We start from the raw sequence: 22,258 nt of genomic DNA, 5'->3' as shown, positions 1-22,258 counted from the left end.
TTTCCATTCACGAGTTGGAAGTTCAAATGGAATGACAAGAATAAGAATTACTCAAGCAATTCAACAGACAAAAAACGTGAGACATGCTCATGTTTTTGTTTTAACCTTTTGTTTTATATTTACATGTAACGAATGCAAGTAAAATTAATAAAATAGCTCCAAACAATGCAACATTTATTTTCTTAATCAAGTTTGAATTTGGCTCTGCACAGTAAAATGTTTAGACACCTCTGGTCTTACACAACAACAAAATATAAAACATATTAGTTATGTTTCTTGTAAGCTACTTCAAGCTGTTTGACTTTTTGAAGGCTTTGGGTAACTACGAGAATTATGGGAAGTGTAGTCCCAGTCCTAGTCTCTTACACACACACACATACACACACACACACACACACACACACACACACACACACACACACACACACACACACACACACACACACACACACACACACACACACACACACACACATACAGTTGAGGTCAAAAGTTTACATCCCCCTTTCAGAATCTGCAAAATGTTAATTATTTTACCAAAATAAGAGAGATCATACAAAATGCATGTTATTGTTTATTTAGTTCTGACCTGAATAAGATAAACTCTTAAAAATAAAGGTGCTTTTTGTCTAAATGGTTCCATAAAGAACCTTCAACATCTGTAGAACCTTTCTGTTTCACAAAAGCTTCTCTGTGGTGGAGGAAGGTTCTTCAGATTATAAAAAGGTATAAAAGAGATGGTTCTTTAAGAACCTTTGACTGAATGGTTCTGTGTGGAACCAAAAATGGTTTTCTATGGCATCGCTGCAACGAACCTTTTAAGCACCTTTATTTTTAAGAGTGTATTTCACACTTTTTGAATTTAAAGATCAGGGTAAATTTAACTTATTTTGTCTTCTAGGAAACATGTAACTATCTTCCGTAGCCTCTGAAGGGCAGTTCTAAATGAAAAAAATATAATATTTAGGCAAAATAAGAAAAATGTACCCAACTCCATTCTGTTTAGAAGTTTTCATTGACTGCAAAGGATGCTCAAAGTATTTATGATTATATTTTTTATTATGATTTTATTTATGATTATATTTATTTGTCCAATTACATCTGAGCCCCTGAAAATGGTTATAAAAATGGGTCTGTCGCAGCTTTAATTATGTCGCGAAGGGGGAGGGGCGATCAGACTCCACCTATTGACAAAAAACCTTATAAAATTCATACACTTCATGGTTGAGTACATAAGCACATAGTGTATAGTGCGTCATTTGGGACGCAGAAGAGTCAGTGCGCGTAGAAATTGCGTTCCATAGTAACAGGCTGCTCCAGCACTTCAATTAAATTAAGATCATTATTAACAAATAAAACAAATCTTAAATATTTTCATTATTTATCCATTTAATATATGTTTAAATAGGCTACTACACATATTTTACAAATATATTTGTTTCAGAAATCTATAGATATAGATATAGACGCTGGGCAAACTGAGCGAGACGTGCCAAGGCAATTTGAATTCTAATTCTTTTAGATTCCATTGAAAGTTACTACGTAATTAAAACCTATAACTAAAACATCAAGCAATATGAGAAGTGTCAGGGTTTGCCTCAGAGTGAGTTTCTCAGACACACTGAAGCAGGGCGGAGGAAGAGGGTGGGATCCTTCACAGAGATGTAGTTGAGAAACTTTACTCACGAGCTTTTTGGCTTGAAATGTAGAAACATCCCCGCTGACAAATACAGCAGAGATGGATAAGAGAATGTAATTAGTTTTTAAAACACACTTTCGCTGTTTCCATTAAACAGCGGATGAGAGAGCAACATCAGCAGCTGTTGAGTCAGTCGCGTTCACATGGGGTTTGTGTTTGGGGCGTCAGTCTGTGTCTCATATCGCAGGGATGTCCGCGCAAGGCTTGCTAAACAGCGTCTTCTCATGTTCCTCATCGGGCTCTAAAACCCTCGCAAAGAGGAAACTGCAGCAGACTCGCAGTTTGGATTCTGCGCTGCTCAGAAACAGCGCGACGCTTGGAGACGCCAGCGGTCATCGGTCATCCACAGCTGGATTCACTAACAGCCGAAGCGCCTCAGAAAGCCTCGCTGCCGACCCCAGACTCAAACCGCGTCTCTCCACGTCGAGTTTGTCCACATCTTCAGACGCTTCGTCGATCTCCAGTCTTCATTTTGACTACAGAAGCGGCAAACGCAACGCGCCCAGGGATTTATCTCTACACCTCTCTGCTTCAAGCAACATCTTCTCACCGAGAAAGTGGCTTCAGAGAAAGTTGCCTCATTCGGATGCTGTTACGCACAATATCTGTAAATCTGAGGTAAGATGATAAAACATACAAACTACACTGAAGATGTCAAACTAAAATGAATGTTTAGTTGACACGGATGCTGTTTGGCGTCATTCTCTTGAACGGATTTTGAACAGAAGTTTGCAGATGTCAAAGTAAATGATAAATCGTGAGGCTTGTCTGGTCAGGCCATCCAGGTTGTTCTGTCTTTTCTCGAGTATGAGTTTTTCATGCATTGTTGATAAATGCACATAAAACTTCATGATAGATTAAATATATTACTAAAGCAAGAGAAGGGTTTTTTTGTCTTTCTGTTTTTATATTTTTTATTTTTCATGACTTTTAATCAACTGTATGCCTGTTGTAGTTCATTTTAAATTGTCATGTTTTTTTTTTTTCAAATATATAGCCTTGTAATTAATATGAGCTTGAATGAAAACTTCACAGTAATTTTATTGCAGTTTAAAGACTGCATATGGGCAGTTTTAACCAGGCAGCTCTTTTATATCTTTAAAGTTAATAAGTAGCATTGGATCTTCATTAACTGAGTCTTGGCAGTATATCATGCCTGATCACATGCATAATCATGACAAAGCATGCATCCAAGTTTCAGCACTGAGATTGACACCTTATGGTAATTTCTGGATCACCATACCATAAACTCCTATTCAAAATATTTGGAATGACTAAGTTGATGTTCAGTCATTTATCAAGTGTTTTGTCCTGAGGAACTTCACAATCATTTATCCTGCAGGAGCCAGCACTACTGCAATGCCAAGTTTCAAAAGTAAGCTTGCATAGAAACTAGAGCTGAAATAAAATGCACAAATAGAGAAAAGCAAGAACAAAAACAATTTATGGACAATTAGGGGAAATTTTCTTGAATGTTGTGACGGTGTCAGCAGATCAAACGGAGGTGTGATGTTTGATCCACCACAGAACAACAGAGACAGTGAAGGTTCTGGAAAGCAATTTTTTTTCTTTTTTGCTTTGATGGAACCACCAAGTGACCCTTGCTTACTGACCATATATAGAGTATGGAAAGAAATATAGACCTGTAGGAGTGTGTTGAGGTAGGAATGCGCTGTTCCAGTGACAGGCTGACGTCAAAGCCTTGAATTTAATACAGTCGGCTGAAGATAACCAGTGGAGTGAGACCAAGAAGCCTGCGACATTGACTCTGTTTGGTTGATTGAAGATCAGACACGCAGAGAGTGTGGACCGAAGGATCTAGTGGCTCAGCTCGTCGAAGGCAGCAGACAGCGCTGGTAGGATGAAGACAGATGACTTAGCGTGACTCTTGCCAGCCTCAGGGATTCAGCAGCAGACAGCAGGGAAGTCTTCATGGAATGTCCGCTTTCCTCCACTGCAGAATCCAATACAGATATAAAATACTAACCCTAAAGACAACTGAAGATATTGAACTCATTCGGCGGTTTAGCTGCTGATCCTGACTTTAATAAATGCATTATCCTCAAACCATTGAACTTTACACTAAATTCCACTAAGGAAAAAATGTAGAAAAATGACAATAAGTGCACAATAGTATGAGGAAAATAGGAGGCCCAAATGGATGTGTATTGTTGCTGTCATTTTCAACTGATTGAAAAATTGCATTTGCATGCTTTAATGACAAAATAATGTGCAATTGAGTGAATGGGACTTTCTAAAGTGCAACCTGTTGTCAAGATGTGTTAAATGTTCAGGGTAAATTAAAGTGGCATTAATCTCACACATGTCTGAATTGCCAGGAAATACCGAGGTGTTGTGAAAGTGCTTGTTTTTTGAAGTAGCTTTGCAAAGATCAGTAATGGGATCTAATGAAATTGCATTATTAAAGCATCTACGATTAGAGACAAATCAACAAACACCTCTTTATAGTTAATGCATGCTTCTTTTTTTTTTTTTATCAAACTGTGGCCATAGTACAATATTAAGAAACCAAAACACCAAATTAGTAGATGTTTGTGTTGGGCAGCCCAAAGGGGAGCTCTCTTTGTAACAGTTACCTAACCTCTCAGGAATCTGGAGTTTATAAAGCTCCTCCTATAAAGCAGTTCAGCTGTGTCTTTTAGAGCACTGCTCTTCTATTATTCGGACAATCAAACTGACAGGCAGCAAAAGGCAGACTTTTTGTTTTTGCCACATTTAACTCAAATGCATGCATTTTTTTGTACAGGAGGTTTGAAACCACATTGCAAAATGGCAATAAGTCCTAAATATTGGATTTGTAAACCAATAAAGTCTGGAATCTCATAAATTCATATTTTCTCTTATGTGCATTGCAATGTATGCTTTGATTTATCTTAAGCAGCCACAATGGCTCATTTGCACAGACGACACACATCTTAAAGTAGTAGACTGCAAGACACGACAGTATTACGTGTGTATCTTTGCTTCCCTTTGGCCTCTTTGCCTGTTGCAGACTGTTTCAGAGAATCTGTTGCAGTAACAAGCTTAACAATGTTTAGATCTCGAGGCAATGTGCGCTGATATACAGTATCTCACTAAAATACAGCCACGTTCAACTTTTATTGGGTTGCTTTTAAATAAATTCCCATTTTTGGTCAAATTGCATTTAGCTGTGCTCCTGTGCAATGCTTAAATTTAGACTTGGCTTAAAATATTAGCTGTTGTGTTAAATGTTTTGTTGAGAAATAGTTTTTTTTTTTTTTTCTGTTTTTGTGGAATAACGAAACATGAAAAGAACAATGAAAATGGCATGTTCTTTCACTATTTTCTGTTTTGCTGAATAGCAGAACACTCATATTCATTGAAAACAATTAAACTGAATGAGCTTTTTGTCAGTAGGCCCACATTGTTGTTTTATAGTCCCGTATACTTTGTGTCGCAAATAGCTTGTCTGCAGTAAGTCTTTGTACTGTGCTAGAAGAAAGAGCGCTGCGTAGTTCTTCAGCGAAGTGACATCTGGTTTACATGAAGTCTGCCTCAGCTTCTATTTCTCACAGCAGAGCAGCATGACCTGATCTTTGGCAGAGCTACCCATGCAAATAGTTCTTCCCACTGGAGACTGTCAACTGAGTACAACAGCACATTGGGGTCTTTTTAAGGTCTTCTTTCATGTTCAACAGTTTCGTGAATCTTCAAGCTTGCAGTGGTCTTTATTACCGATAAAACGAACATGCACTTTTGAGTGCCAATGGGGAGTCTCTTGGGAATGTCTAAAATTAGGCAATATTCAAAGTCAACAAGTTCCTGGCCTTATTTTGCTTTTTTTCCCCCTCCTTGAATATCCTGTTTCCCTTAGAAATGCGTGTGTTTTGTTGTTGTTGTTGTTTGTTTGTTTTGACAGGTTGCTGTGATTCAACACTATTGAGTGTAGATACTGTAGCACGATCTTTGCAGAATACGTGGTTCGTTCACAGACCAGTGAATGTAGGGCATGTTCATGAAGTCTGACTCACCTTAAGCTGTTTTTAGTTGGAGCAGAGCCAGCTAAGAGACCATGAGTGGTTAGATGTTTTGCTAAGATGGTTTAGATTATTGCATCTCCTCCAGACAAGTACAGTTGCAACATGTGATAAACATCTCCGATCCCCAAAGTCATGCATCTGATTTTCCAGAATGATGAGTGGAAAAAGCTCGTCCTCTGAGGTCGGACCTTTTTAAACTTTATTTTCTAGCTACATTAAAGCAATTGCAACATCAGTATCAGCATAACCTTTAACCTTTTTTATATTCTGCCTGCCAATCATCTCAGTGTATTGCTGCGCGCACACACGTATGTGCAGCACATGTTCATGTTCAGGGGCGACGTGCAGATTTGTGGCCCTGTTTACACCTAGTGTTGAAGGAACAGTTCACCCAAAAATGAAAATGTGCTCACCCTCAGGCCATCCAAGATGTGGATGAGTTTTTCTTCCAAACAGATGAGTTTGGACTCTCATTCTGACGGCACCCATTCACTGCAGAGGATACATTGCTGAGAAAGTGATGCAATGCTACATTTCTCCAAATCTGATAAAGAAACAAACTCCTCTACATCTTGGATGGCCTGAGGATGAGCACATTTTCAGCTAATTTTATTTTTGGGTGAACTATTCCATTAAAATGCTTGCCTAAATGGTCAAAGTTTGTCTGATTGAGATCCAGTTTACCTCGGCTGGTAGACTTCATAAATACACCATTTTTTTTCTTGATTGTCGAGACATTTAAAAGTAGACAAGTTTTCTGATGAAAGTAATAAATACATACTAATTGAATTTAATTTGATTATACAGTAGTAGATGTTTCTCAAATTCCTTTTAGAGGGTAAAGTGACTTATTTTGTCCTCTAAAGATGCCTGTATGGTTTGGGAAAAACAGAGGTATGATTTGAAAAATGACTTTTTCTTATAAGAAGTCCAACGCTTTTCCTAATAGTTTTTTTATATATATATAAAAAAAATCAAGATTATGATTGCACAAATAACTTAATCGTGCAAATAGATGATTGCAGCATTTCATTTATGTCTGCTAGTCAGATCTTTTGTTTGTTTGTTTTTTTGCAACACAGCAATTGATCATCTTAAGGGACGTGTCTGTTTTTGCACACGTTTGCAATGATGAATCAGATGCATTAGTCTACAGGCCTATGAATGACAGCTGTTCCTATAATGAGTGCATGAGTCACAAATTTATGTTCTGTGTTTCACTTCTGCTCGCGGTTGCACATGGTCACATCTTTGCGACAACTTTTGCATGGACAAGCATCACTCACTTTTGTTTTTGCGAAGTGTTGTGTTTGTATGACACGCTATATGAGTTTTTTCAGCTTCATGTATCAGCTGGATCCATTGTTAACAGCTTCAACAATGCTGTACAGCCAACAAAAGAAGTTTGTTTGAATCTTGAATTTTTCCCACTCCAGTTTCCTTTCGAATCCGGTTGGAAAGAGTTGAAATAAGGGAGAGGAAGATGTTTTTCCGTTGTCAGGCAGCTACTGTTTGACTTTCATGTGCTCTTCTGTGAGGGTGCGTCCTGACTGACTCAGTGATTAATGTAGTGATGTTGAAACCCAGAATGTGGTACTTCCTGTTTCTTTGTGCCAGTCGGGGGTTTGACTCGGGGAACAAGATAAAGTGCTATTTAATGCTCTTACATCATCACAGCTATTAAATAGGATTGTTCAAGAGATTCCTGTGAACAGTTGAACTCTTTTGTACCTTTGTATCTTTTGTTAGTATTGTTTGGTTAAAGAGTCAGAAGAATTGGAGAAACAAATTGGCTCAGTTTCAGTTCAAGAGTATGAATTTGAAGTGGACTGACCAAGTTCCTTTGGATCTTCAATTTGGAATTTGAGTGACAAAAAGAGGAATTTTAGTTACAAAAATTGAAACATTTTAGTATGACACAAATAAAATGTGCAACAGATTGGAATGTCTTAGTTTGAAGGTTTTTACATTTTGTAAACCGTTTTTAGAGATCTATATTTCAAATAAATGCTGTTCTTTCAAACTTTCTATTCATACAATTCAAGTTTATTTGTATAGCGCTTTTTACGATACAAATCATTGCAAAGCAACTTTACAGAAAATTAAGTTTCTACAATATTTAGTAGTAGCTTATCAGTGGTGACTGTCAGTTTATGTGTATATGGCAGAAATGTTGTAAAGACGTATTCATCTGTTTTCAAAATTATTAATAATCCGATATGTTTCTGAAATGTTAATGATGCTGAAAATTCAGCTTTAATCACATAAATTAAATTTTAAGTTATTTACATACAAAACAGATACTTTAAATTTGTAAGAAATTCTTAATTTCTCAGTGTTGTACTGTATAATCTGAATGGACAATGACTCGTGAAACTTTTTTTTATTTTTTTTTTGTATAGCACTTGTCATTATGTACCTTTCATTCCAAAGCAGTTATACAAACAATAGTGCCTCACAAAGCATGTGTCCACTTGTTTTACTTTGTCATTCTGAAGGAAAAGACACATAGAAAGTGACACACCCAGAGCACTCACTTTCTACCCTTCAGTGTCTCAGTAGCTGGAAGTGATAAGTCTGTGAAAGAGTTCTCTGGGAGAGATTTCATTTGACATTTCCTAGCCATTGGTACGACAGAGAGTCGCAGAGAATTTTTTTAAATTAATTTGTTTATTTAATTTTTTTGTCAGTTTACAATAAAAAGATACACAAATGAGTCAATAATTGACATGCAATAATCTTGAGATCTCCAATGTTTGGTTGCAGACTTTGGTTTCTTGGGAAATCTGAGTAGTTGGAAAGGTTTCTTAGTGAAAATACATGAGATTAACCAGGTGAAAAAGTCTCCATTTGCGCTCCATCTCATCGCTGTTGAGAAGAAACTAAGATTTTGAGATCTCACTCGTGTTTTTTCTTTCTTATGGGAAGCTGACTCCCATGATGCTTTGGCTCAAGCGTAGCATGAAGGCGACATTAAGAAAGAAAGCAGCACTGTTTGTTTTTCCAAAGAAGCCCCCAAATCCCCAAGCTCTTATTTCTTATCAAAACGAAAGCGGCTAAACTGATCCAGAGTGAGGAAAAACCACAGGAAAACTGAGTTTTCTCATGTCTCAGGAAAACTCTTTGTTCACTATCTGCATTTCAGTTGGTATATTTTTAGATCAGCATTTATATTTGTAGGATGACATGATTTGGGGAAAATTTTTAATGTTATTTTTCTGATAAAGATTGTGATTTAAAATCTGATAAAAAAATAATAATAATAATTATATATATATCAATATGGGTATGAAATAATAATAATAATAATTCTTTAATTTTTTTTATTATTACTACTAGATAAAAATAGAAAAAAAAGATTAAATAAAAACTAAAAAGAAATATTACCATTGTAATATTTCACTACAAAATAAAAATATATATAAATAATTGTATTTTACAACTTTGAAATTACAGTAATAATATTTATGGCTTATTTTAATTTTCAAACATTAATCAATTGAACTTTTTAACTATTCCAACCTTTGCAATCAGATAATTGCACTAAGTTATATCATGATTTTTTTTTTTATTAACTGTGAAGCTCTTTGTATTTGTAAATAAACTTTGCACATTTTTTGTATGTTTTGACAGAATTGATAAAACTGTACATGTTGACAGTATTTAGAAGTCACACAGAACTGAGTGAAAACATTATAATGTCAACATGTTAAATAAATGTGTTAAATACATGTAATGCTGTTAAATATTTAATTATTCTAATTTATTCAAATATTAGATTAATAGTTTTCATTGCATTTCTGAGAACCTCAAAGGATGTGTAAACATCTGTATGTACATTTTTAAATCCATAAACGCATTTAGAAGCTGTTCATCAAAATAAATGTATGTGTGTTAAGCACATGTTATGATTGAATATGATGAATACTAATGAGATCGCGTTGGGGAAATCGTCATGGAGGATAGATGTGCGGCGAGCAGCTGGGCCTGAAATTACCATCAGACACAAATGTGATGCTTATTTGATGATTCTCAAGTATCTCTTGTTAGACAGCTGTCCAGATGAAACTGTTGCTCACCTTTCATGCTGATGAGCGAGGCTTTCATTTCTGGTAAGTGTGCAGTCGTCGAGTGGCACTACAGCACCAAAGGATGACGCGACTCGTGTTTGCACTTTTCTCTTAATATCAGTTAAATTATTTTTTTAAACTTTACTAAATAAGCCTCCTGCTCATTTTTTTTCATTTTTCTTACCTGTGCTATTGTATATTGTGTTGTTGAGGCCTTGGATGTTAATGACTGCAGTACATTTCATATGAGGTTCTTTGCCTTGTCTTGATATTGATATTTTATTATAAAATTCTAGAAATGCTGCACTATATATACACTGCCGTTAAAAGTTTTTAAGTGCTTTTGAAAGAAGTCTCTTCTGCTCACCAAGGCTGCACTTATTTGATCAAAAATACAGTAGGTTTTTTTTTAAGTTTTCATATGAATATATTTCAAAATGTAATTTATTCCTGTGATCAAATCTGTATTTTCAGCATCATTACTCCAGTCTTCAGTGTCACATGATCCTTCAGAAATCATTATAATATGCTGAATTGCTGCTCAAGGAGCATTTCTGCTTATTATGCTGCTTCATATTTTCGTGTATGTAATATATTTTAATATATGTAATTATTTTCAAGAATGTTTTATGATTTGAACGTTCAAAAGAACAGAATTTATTTGAAATAAAAATCTTTTAAATAAATGCTGTTCTTTTAACTTTCTGTGTTCCAAATGAACAGATATACATATGCTCTATAGTGCACACTATGTAGGGACCTTGTGATTTGGAATGCAGCTTATGTGAAGCCAGGCTGATTTAATTCCACATCTGTGCACAAGCGTTATCTTGTACGCTGATATTTCAGAGAGCTCGTCCGATGTCTGGAAGAGCAGAGATTTTATGTCAGAGAATGATGAAGTGCAGGTGTTAGCGGGTGTGTAGTGTAGTACTTAAGAAAGAATGCCATATTTAATGTTCTGATGTAATTTTTCATTCATATAACATGAGTCAGATGAACTTTCTCTGTGCAGAATTGACCACAATGATGCAACACCTCTAAATATCTGTTGTATTTTGTGTACAAGGCTTTCACATTGTGAAACACTATCCAGGCATGGCATCAAGATATTTGTAGTTCGCTTTATAGGTTGCACAATGCAAGGCCCGTATAGAAATGATTTGTGGAGTCTGGAAGGACTCAACTGGGTTGCACACAGATCTGAACACCTTTGATCTGAACCATCATCACTCAGCGTCAATGCCTGACCTTAAACCCCTGCATCCATGATCCAACATCTAATGGAAAGTCTTTCCAAGAGAGTGGAAGCTGCTATAGCTGCAATGTTTTTTTTTTGTGATTTTTTTGTTATTTGTTGTTCAAATGTTGTGCATGGTGAGGATGCATTTGAAATTAAGTGTTCAACAAATGTGCAACATGGTGGGGGCAAAAAAAAAAAAAAAAAAAAAAAACGAGATGAGATGGGTGGATTTGTTTTTGTGTGTTTTTAATTTGTGCATTTTTGTGTGGTGCATTATAAATGTTGTAAATAATTATAACCGAATTTAAAATGCATATTGTTAATTGCGTATTGATAAGTATTTTAATGTATTAACTGTGGTTACAATTATACAATTATAAGGTGCATTACAAGGCATAATAAATTCATTAAAACTACTTTTATAATGCATTATACATAAAGGCTTTAAGTAAAGTGTTAAAAATTTTATTTCAATGCATTTGCTCTCTTGCAAAACTTTGCTTTCACCTGAGAAACATTAGCAAACATTAGAAGAACCTTTCCGTTCGCATGCAAAACTTTTGGGATGGAAATATAATGAGTTGAGCGGTAAAACTATGCTTTTGCAAGGGAACACAAAGTTTCTTAGTGAAACAATAATTTTGCGCAAAAAACGCAAATGTTACGCATGCAAATGCAAAGTTAGTTTTTCATGACAACACAATACTTTTGCGAGAATGAACACAAAGTTTCTCAGTGTAAAGCAATACTTTTGCGAGAGCAAACAAAATTTCTTAGCAGAACATAAAATTTCTTAGTGCAATGCAATACTTTTGTGAAAGCGAACACAAAGTTCATTTACAGGGCGCAATAATTTTCAATATCTTTAAAAGCAAACACAAAGTTACTTTTGTGAAAGAACATAAATGTTTCGCAAGCAAATGCTAAGTTAGTTTCTCATGGGAAGGGAACGCAATACTTTTATAAGAAGAAACAAAAAGTTTCTTAGTGGAACGCGAAATTTATTAGCGAAATGCAATACTTTTGTGAAAGAACCCAAATGTTTCACTAACAAATGCAAAGATACTTTCCTCTGGGAGCCCAATACTTTTGCAGGAACAAATGCAAAGTTTCTTAGCGAAACAATACTTTTGTGAGAGTGAACACAATGTTTCTTAGTGGAATGCAAACTTTCTTTGGGGAATGCAATACTTTTGCAAGAATGATCGCAGTTTCTTAGTGGAACGCAATGCTTTTGTGAAAGAACACAAATGTTTTGCAAGCAAACATAAAGTTTCTCTGGGAAATGCAACGTTTTTGCAGGAACAAATGCAAAGTAAAGTAAATGCAACATTTCTTAACGAAAAATACAAAAGTTTCGCAAGCTAATGCTAAGTTAGTTTCTCATGGGAAGTGAACGCAATACTTTTACAAAAAGGAACACAAAGTTTCTTAGTGGAACACAAAATGCAATACTTTTGTGAAAGAATGCAAATGTTTCACTAACAAATGCAAAGTTACTTTCCTTTGGGAATCTAGTACTTTTGCAGAAACAAATGCAAAGTTTGTTAGCAGAACACAAAAGCGAACACAAAGAGTAAATGCAACGTTTCTTAGCGAAAAACACAAATGTTTTGCAAGCAAATGCAACGTTTTTTGAGGAAACGCAATACTTTTGCGAAAGAACACAAATGTTTTACGAGCGAATGGAAAATTTCTTAGGGAACACAATACCTTTGCAAGAGAAAGTAAAAACATTTAAAAATTTTTCCATCACCATTAAGCGACTCCATCAAGTAGTCTATCATATATCAGTAGAAAAAAATGAACAATTAAAAATATGATTGTTTTATTGATCACATTTTGAGTGGATGCAGCTAATGTCTTTGCTCCTGCACATCAGTGTGTGATCTGGGTTATTATGCAAGCAGATGAGGAACTGCTAGTGTTTGGACTGAGTGTTGACCTTCTGCAGCTGGGAAGGAAATGCTCGGTGAATGTTTGACTTGTGCTGTTAGGCATGCATGTGGTCCTGTTATCCAAGTTTATGAGAATGGCTTGAGCAGAAAAGTGGAATAAAAAAAGTGCGGTTGCACATCACATATACTACACAATGACCCATAATAGAAGGTATTTACTTTATGATAAAAGGAGAGAGCTGCAGTAGAAGAGCAAATGATCAAAATTCAGCTTCCCACACAAATAATCACATGACTTAAGACGTGCAACCTAATGCATGTGTCATATGGACTACCGTTTTGATTTTCATTTCTGACGCTCAGTCATAATGAACAGTTGCATTAAAAAAAGGCTTCTTCAAGAGAAATGTGTTCTAGGAAGAAAATAGCTGCATGAATAACTAACGTTTTTAAAGGAATAGATCATGCATGAATGTCATGAAGTTCACCTGTAATTGTTGGAAAGGCCCTAGAAATGGGTCAGTATTTTTCATTGTTGTTGGACTGTAAGCCTCTTTGGATCTGGACTCATATGACAGTTTCCACTTCAACATGGATCAAAGAAAGCATAATCTGGTCGAGGCAGATTTATGGGCTGGTTAATCAGAGGTCGTGAGTATCTGCCGGCACAGTCTGTTTCCTTCCTAACCGCTCATTAGGGCTGGACCATACAGATAAAAAAAAGAGTGTGTGTGTGTGTGTATGTGTGTGTGTGTGTGTGTGTGTGTGTATGTGTGTGCGATTTCTAAATATGAGTGTGTTCCGGAAGCCACACATTCTGCATGTACATTTATTTTTATTTGCATAGACGCTCAGACATGTAATATTAATGAACTTACAGCATCTAAAACACAATTTATTTAGGAATTTTGAATTCATTAGTTCTACTGTATTTATGATCCATGAAAGCATGTTTTCATTCACATGTATTTAACGCAATTGACTAATTTCCTTCATTTAAAATGAGAATGTTTCATTCTGTTCTGTACACTGTAAACCCGACTAAGTTGGCAAAACTCAAAAAACATTTGAGGCCAACAGTAAGAAATTCAAAGTTGTAAGTAAGCGGACCTGGCAGATTTTATACACATACTTGTTAATTGCTCTGAAATTAAAATAACTAAATTGAAATTAAACTAACTCATACATTTAACTTGACATTATGTAATTTCAACTAATTAAATTAGTAAATACTGAAATATTTTTAGAAGTGGAAACTTAATTTAACTAGCTAATTCAGTTAAATCCTAACTGGCTAATTAGTAACACAATGCCTTGATTAGCATAGCAATGCCTGAATATAGAGCGATATCGAACAATTATTTTACATAGCAAAAAACTAAACCCCCACTTAACATTAAAGGGATACTCCACCCCAAAATCACAATTGTGTCATTTATCACTTACCCCCATGTCGTTCCAAACCCATAAAATCTCTGTTCGTCTTCTGAACACAATTTAAGATATTTTGGATGAAAACCGGGAGGCTTGTGACTGTCCCATAGACTGCCAAATAAATAACAGTGTCAAGGTCCAGAAAAGGTGTGAAAGTCGTCATTAGAATACTCCATCTGCCATCAGACATGCAATCTGGGTTACATGAAGCGCCCGGAACACTTTTTGTAAGCGAAGAAAACAAAAATAACGACTTTATTCAACAATTCCTTTGCCAGCGGTCTCCTCTGTGTCTCTCCATAGCACCATATGCTGTGTATGCTCTTCTGTGTCAGGGGGTGGAGTAACCCTTTAAACTTGCACAAAAGAAACATTATATAACACATAGCATTTACTTTCCTTTCGAGTGCAATGGCAAAACATAAAGTGAAATACAAATCCCCAGCTCAGTTTTAGTTAATTTAATTAAAAGAAACAAAACAAAACAATGAAACAAGAAGAGATTATTAAGTTGTGTCAGTTTTGTGAACTCTAATGAAAAATAAAGTTCTAAATACTCATTAAAGTTAATTTGTTTATTATGAAAAGTTAACTTGTTTGTTTAATCTGTTTTATCAAAATTTTTATTTTTTTAAATGATATACTTAAATAATAAGTTAAAATATTTTTTTTAATTATTTTTATTATTTATTATTAGCACTATGATTTAATTTAAATGTAGTAGTAAAACAGTAAAAAACCCATAGTTTAAATAATAATTAAAACGTTTTGCGTTTCTTTTTACTTATTTCAGATTTTTTTTCCCTTTTGTAAGCTGTAAATACATAATAATGTTAATGTGTTAGTATTTATCCTATATATCTACACACTACTACTACTACAACTAATACAAATGCTAGTATTAAAAATGGTTATTTTAATTATTTATTTAAATAAATATTCAATAATATTTATATTATTTATATACTAATTACTTTAAAATATTATACTAAATATACTATTATACTAATCATTTCAAATGGTCATTATAGCTATAACTGACTTATAAGTAGTAAAATATAGTAAAATTAAATTATATACAAGTAGTAAAATATAGTAAAATTAAATTATATACAAGTAGTAAAATATAGTAAAAACTATAGTTAAAATAATCAAGGCATGCTTTCATAATGAAGAGGTTAATATTGAGTATGGTCCTGCCAGATGGATTTTATTACACAACACCGGTTGTTAAATATTTGTGAAAATCACTAATTTGTTGTCTTCAAACGTGTAATCTGATCTAACTCACTCTGAGACTCCTGGCTAAATTTACTTGAGTGATCATTCCCAGAAAGCCCTAAAAGGCAAAGAGGAGTAAAAGCAAACCAACAGAACACGAGCGTCTGCCAGAGTCTGGGTTCGATTTCTCAAGTCCGAGGAGATTAGGATGATCAGCGAATGTCGGTGTAGATGCCAGGAATTCTCCAGTGCTTGTCACTGCATGTTCTGGGCTTATTCTGAGGGTGTATAGAGACACTGTGTGTGTATTTACTGTATCTGTCCAAACATCACAATATAAAGCCAGCAGAGCACAAGAGCAGGATTACAGGAGCTGAACTCCATTCATTCTCCATTGAGAAACCTGACATGAGCTCAGAGGCTGCTTTAGAAAACACAAGTCAAGCCTATGATTTCATATTTGAAATATTTGAAATCCTATTTGTTTACCAAACTATCTACAATCCTGAAATGAGATGCACCAATGAGAAACATTCTCAGCATGCTTATGCATGGAATAATTCCACGTTTCTTAGATGTTTTGGAAAGAATACTCTTCTGCTCGCCAAGGCTTATTTTATCAAAAATACAGTAAGAATTGTGAAATATTATTATCTAATTTATCTTTGAATATATAGTAAAATGTAATTTATTCCTGTGATAATTATATTTTCAAATAAAAATTATTTCATGTCATCAGTATCACATGATCTTCAGAAATCATTCTAATATGCTGATTTTGCTGCTCAAGAATCATTTCTGATTATTATCAATGCTGAGAAATGTTGTGCTGCACAATATTTTTGTGGAAACCGTGATGCATTTTATTTTTCAGGATTCACTGATGAATAGAAAGTTCAAAAGAACAGCATTTATTTGAGATAGAAATCTTTTGTAACATTATAAATGTTATAAATAAAATTATAAATCTGATCAATTCAATGCACCAGTGTTAGGTAAAAGTATTATTATTATTATTATTTTAATTAATGCTTTCTTAAGACTTTTGAATTGTAGTGTGTCATGGTTTCCACAAAAATATTGGGTAGCAAAACCCATCAGCATATAAAATGATCAGCATATAAGAATGATTTCTGAATGATCATGTGACCCTTAAGACTGGAGTAATGATGCTGAAAATACAGCTTTTATCACAGGAATAAATTACATTTTAAAATATATTCACATAGAAAACAGCTATTTTAAATTTAAATAATATAACACTTTTTATTGTATTTTTGATTTTAAAAAATGCAGACTTGTTGAGCAGAAGAGACTTATTTCAAAAACATAAAAAAAAAAGAAAAAAACTTTTCAAAAACCACACTTTTGACCAGCAATGTATATTTTTTATGTATTGTAATATTTTGTTGATGCTGCTGGCTGCTGCTCCTTTATTAAAGAATTTCTCTGTCTATGTGTCTATTTTGCGTCGTTCATAGGGAGATTTCACCTGTAAGAAAACAGCCGGTCATAATTTCCACATGCAGTCGGTTTCCATTCAGAGTCTGTCAGAGCTGGAGAGAGTCCGGCTGCAGGAAGTCGCTCTGGTCAGACTGATGAAAGACTTCGATTTGGGATGCCAGATCACCATCCCCAAAGGTACACAGAGACTCACATTTAAAAAAGAAAAATAAGAGACGTCTTGAAGTGTCACTGGTTTGATTGTCTTAAAAGTTTTGTAGTTATTTTCTGCTCTGTTTCTGATGTTTTGTATGCAATGTCTTTTCCAGATGGTCAGAAGCGGAAAAAGTCACTCAGGAGGAAGCTGGATTCTTTATCGAAGGAAAAGAGAGACAAAGGTATGCATTTGGTTTTTAGATATTTGTCATCCTGCACATCGAGAAGTTAAAGCTGCAAGCTGACCACTAGAAATAAAGGTCAAAGCTGATTTCTTCGATTAGATATGTCTGCTTTTGTGTGACGAATTAAACATCTTTATGAGATCTAGAAATGCTTTAAGGCTATAAAAGCTATTAAATATCATAAATGGTGTAAATACAGTATAGTAAAGAGATGTGTGTCAGATCCGCATCATGTTCAGCAGCACATCAGAGTGATACTGACCTTTAGTTATAAAAAAAAAGATGCCATTATACAAATATTAAAAATATACTGTCTTTATGTTGGTTCTACATTAATTTGAAGATTGCATGTGAAATTATTGCATTGTAAAAGTATTTTTGCTAAGAGTATTTAACTTTAATGTGAGGTAGGATTAATCACAATTAATCGCAATTAATTTAAGAAAAAAAAATGTGCGATTATTTAGTTGTTGTTTTTTTTTTATCGATTGACAGCACTAATTCTAACATGTTGTAGATGGTTGTAAATTTTATTTGTTTGTAGACTTTTCAAAATAAGAGTCCTAGTGTATTTCAGGCGTTTAAATTTAAAAGTCCTGCATTATACATAAATTTTTTTACATTTCTTATTTTTATTATTTGTTATTTTCAATATAGAGAAGTATCAGAGCATTAATCATTATATTGCCTTTCTTTAAACACATTATTATTATATCAACAGCAATGCATTGATGTATTGGTATATAAACCAATTTCAGTACGCATATAGAATAAAACATGCAGGCCTTAATAAAGGTCCTTAATTGATCTTAAAAACTCTGTAGATAAACTAAAACTAAAGACATAAAAATTGGTACTTGAAATAAATGTTTACTGAAATAAAATAAAATATAATAAAAAATTTTTTTTTTATTTCAGCTAGTTTCCAAGGCAACATTTTAAATTTTCATTTATTTTAACTTGTTCTAAAATAACTAACACTGAAAACGATATAGACATATAACAACAAAAATTATAAATGACAAAAACACATTAAAATTAATAAAAGTTTAAATGAAATGAACACGAATGCAGAAAAGACAAAAATAAAGTCTAATTCAAAATATTAGCAAAACTAATTAACAATACAAAAATTACACTGTTAGCCATAGACAAATATATCTATAGTTATTTGACCTATTTTAAGAATATAAGCACTTTGTCCACTTGGTGAATAATAAACCATTTTACATTTACATTAATGCATTTAGCAGATGTCTTAATCCAAAGCGAATAGAAAAGCATAATCGATTCCTCACAGTAATCATATTTATTTTTTAATTGAATTTTAAGTAAATATTATAATCAGATGTTCATTTATGCACTTCACATTTGCTAACATGTTCCAAATATCATCTGATCTGTCCGTCTGAACAAAGAGTCACATGATCAGTGGCGCTCATTTACTCCCGTTTGATTAGTCACATAGAAATAGAGCACAATCTGCTTTTACACTATATCTTCATATTTAGATCCTAAAACATTTATTTATAGGTTTAAATGAAGAACCAAATATTTGAGATGTTCACAGTGCTCTCATACTAGATCTCCTATAGCTCCACTATGATATTAATATATAGTGCTTTGACCCAGAATGCAGCGTTATGGCAGTGATCCGCCTGAGCAGCTGCGCAGTAATGTGTGCTGGAATGCAGACACTCCCGCTGCGCTCCGACGGTCCTGAGAAATAACAACAACAGTCCGAGACGCTCCGCGCTCGCTCCCATTATTTGTGTTGCAGATCAGACCTCCGACGACTCACAGCGGACGCATTCCTTTCACGTTTACATTAAACCACTTCTGTGTTTGAAGGTGTGAGATGATCAGTGTGGAATTCCACAATACAAAAATATTTGTATATGGCACGTTTTATTACTTTATATATTAAGTAATATGAAATAAGCAGGAGTGTCTGTGTGATACTGCTTAATGAATTTGGCAGGTTTGTATTTATTTATAAGCATCAAACGTATCTATATCCTTTTTTTAATTAAATTTTATTTTATTTTATTTTATTTTATTTTTTTTTTTTTTTTTTTTTCAATTTATATTTTATTTTATTTTATTTTATTTTATTTTATTTTATTTTGTTAAATTATTGAACTATCAATTTAAAATCCCATGGGGAATTCATGTAAATATTTTAGTTCAAAGGCATTCGGCCGATAAAAAGTTTGGGTTATCCTTGATTACAGAACCTGGACTAAATCTTTGCAGAAAAAAGCACTGGAGAAATCACGTGAAAAGCAGGGTTATTGTAGTCTAAATAACTAAAACTAAAACTGAAGCTAAAATTAAAACCATAAAAAATATTATATACAGTATACTAATAATTATTATAAATTAATAGCAGTAATTATAACTGCTAATAATTATTATCAACATCTGAGGACCTTGAACATCTGAATGTGTCATGAAATGATTGATATATTAAGACATACAAAAAGTTTGGGAATCCTTAATATTACGATTTTATTTTATTTTATATTATATTTTTGTTTTGTTTTGTTTGCTTATTTTTTTACATCTAGTCTCCCTGGTATTTTATGTTAACATTTCAATAACGAGGCTAAATAAATAAACACAAATAAATATTAACAATTATTTTATTTTAGATTATTTTATTCAATTTTACTTTTGCATTTATTTTTGAAATAAAGCCAAAATAAAATATGTTTTCATTCGTATTTAATCTCATCTTTATTTTTTGTGTCGTTGAAACATTTAAATATTTAATATTTTTAAATATAAACTTAAAAACCCCAGGTTGACTTAATGTAAATATTTTAGATTCAAAGGCATTTGGTCTTTGTGAAATCCTGGATTGGAGAAGCAGTAAATATGCATATCTTTCTCTCTCAGAGTCTGATTCTCAGGCGTTCGGCGTGCCGCTCTCGCAGGTGATTGTGAACGACCGGCGTCACAAGCAGCTGCAGGAGGAGCAGGAGGAGCAGCGGAGTCCTGCAGACCGAGTCTCTTCACTCCTGCACCTGACGGGCCGCAGATCCACCAACAAGGAGCTTTCCAGCAGTAACTCATCCCTCAGCTCGTCCTCCGAGACGCCCAACGAGGGCACGACACCCGGCACACCGGAGACGGCGCTGCGCTCACGCAGACGGGTAGAGTATCACTTCAACACTTTACTGCTGCTTTTTCTAACACTTTACAGTGAGGTCCCATTTGTTACGTAGTAAATGCATAACTAACATTAACTAAATAATGAGCAATGCATCTGTTGCTGTATATAATTATAGTCTATAATTATATTATATAATTAATACAACTATTCATCATTCGTTTATGTTAGCTTAAGTAAATGTTGAAATGGTCATTAAAGTGCCCCTATTATGGATTTTTGAAAATGAGCTTTCATGCAGTGTGTAACACAGCTCTAAGAGATTGAAAGCATCCTGCAAAGTTTTAAATCTGAAAGTGCACTGTGTATGAAGTTATTGTTGCTCAAAAGAAAGAGTCGACTCTGAATCAGTGAAACGAGTCGCTTTTAAAACTAATCATTTCTCACATGAGAATTAAACTTTTAGTTGCTATTTCTGTGTAAACTGTTGTTTAATGCTGTTTGAGACCCAAAAATGGTGCCACTTATCATTAGACCTCACATTAAAGAATCAATAATTCATTAAGTAGAAATCTATGAATATCTGTGGTGGATATGTGGGTGTGTAGAATTAATTTTTTGTAATTAAATTGTTTTTGTTGGAAATGTTGTGTTGGAAATAAGCAATTGTTTCCATAGTTTGTTTATGACAATCAGGGATGATAATGATTTATTGCATACTGAAAATATATTTGCTTTCATTTTGTTGGAGATATTAAGTAATGCTATTAATAATGCCAGTGTTGGGGAGTGACATTACATTACATGTATTTAAATTATGTACTTTAATTGCAAAATAAATGTAATTGTGATCAGTTACTTATGTGTAATTAAATTACAGTTACTTATGAAAATGTTAACGATTACAAAGCGGGTTGCATCTGATTTTTTATTCACAGACACACACACATACAGGTTTATTTGATTTCTTTCATAAATAGCATTGACTGCCCAAAAATATGAGACAGCAATGTTTCAGGAGTTCAGGACACAGAACAGGACACATGCTTATTCGATAACTGTTTTATTTCCTATTTCGGTTTATGGCATGTGCTTAATATTTTTAAGATTAACTGTTTTTCTTCTCCACTGCATTGTTAGATGTACATGTGTCATACTGTAAGGTTAACCCTACCTATTGAAATAGTAACACTACTTATTACATTTAATTACATTACATTTTAAATAGGGTAACTTGTAATCTGTAACCTATTTCACTTCCAAAGTAACCTTCCCAGCACTGAATAATGCAATGGTTTTAATAGACTTCGAACTGTATTTCTTAGCCAAAAATGCTGACAGAAGTGTCTATATTTGTGTGTTTGACCGCTGCAGGGCGGCATGTCTGTGGACTGCATCACTGATCTGGACGACAGTCACTCTCGTCTGCTGGAGGCTCTTCAGCTCTCCATGCCTGTGGAGTCACACAGCGAGAAGAAGAAGACGAGCGATGCCAAGCTCAGCCTGAACCCCATCTACAGACAGGTGCCGCGCGTGCTGGACAGCTGCTGCCAACACCTGCAGAAGTATGGTCAGTGCCACCTCAATCCATACGTCTTTTAAGGAGCCCCTTAAATCAAAATCATGGTTTTGAGGTCACATCTGTCGGTGTGAGGTCGTCTTTATGGTTCGATAAGCCCCGCCCCAACTTCCTGTCTCAATAGAAAACATCA

The 22,258-nt window shown here is 34.2% G+C and overlaps 1 protein-coding gene across 1 annotated transcript in view; it reads left to right on the top strand.

Moving 5' to 3' along the window:
* The first annotated feature begins 1,616 nt into the window (after positions 1 to 1,616).
* Positions 1,617 to 22,258, top strand: part of LOC109113712 (rho GTPase-activating protein 6-like) — a 30,561-nt gene continuing 9,919 nt past the window's right edge. Inside the window, exons 1-5 of the mRNA XM_042731918.1 lie at positions 1,617 to 2,317; positions 17,069 to 17,228; positions 17,360 to 17,428; positions 20,333 to 20,589; positions 21,921 to 22,116. Of these exons, the coding sequence (XP_042587852.1) occupies positions 1,889 to 2,317; positions 17,069 to 17,228; positions 17,360 to 17,428; positions 20,333 to 20,589; positions 21,921 to 22,116 (1,111 nt within the window). The 5' untranslated portion in view covers positions 1,617 to 1,888. The remainder of the gene's footprint in view (positions 2,318 to 17,068; positions 17,229 to 17,359; positions 17,429 to 20,332; positions 20,590 to 21,920; positions 22,117 to 22,258) is intronic.

This window comes from Cyprinus carpio, chromosome B9 (assembly GCF_018340385.1).
Source record: "Cyprinus carpio isolate SPL01 chromosome B9, ASM1834038v1, whole genome shotgun sequence".
NCBI lineage: Eukaryota > Metazoa > Chordata > Actinopteri > Cypriniformes > Cyprinidae > Cyprinus > Cyprinus carpio.
The sequence above is the reverse complement of the archived record's forward strand: the minus strand, read 5'-3'. Positions and strand labels throughout refer to the sequence as shown.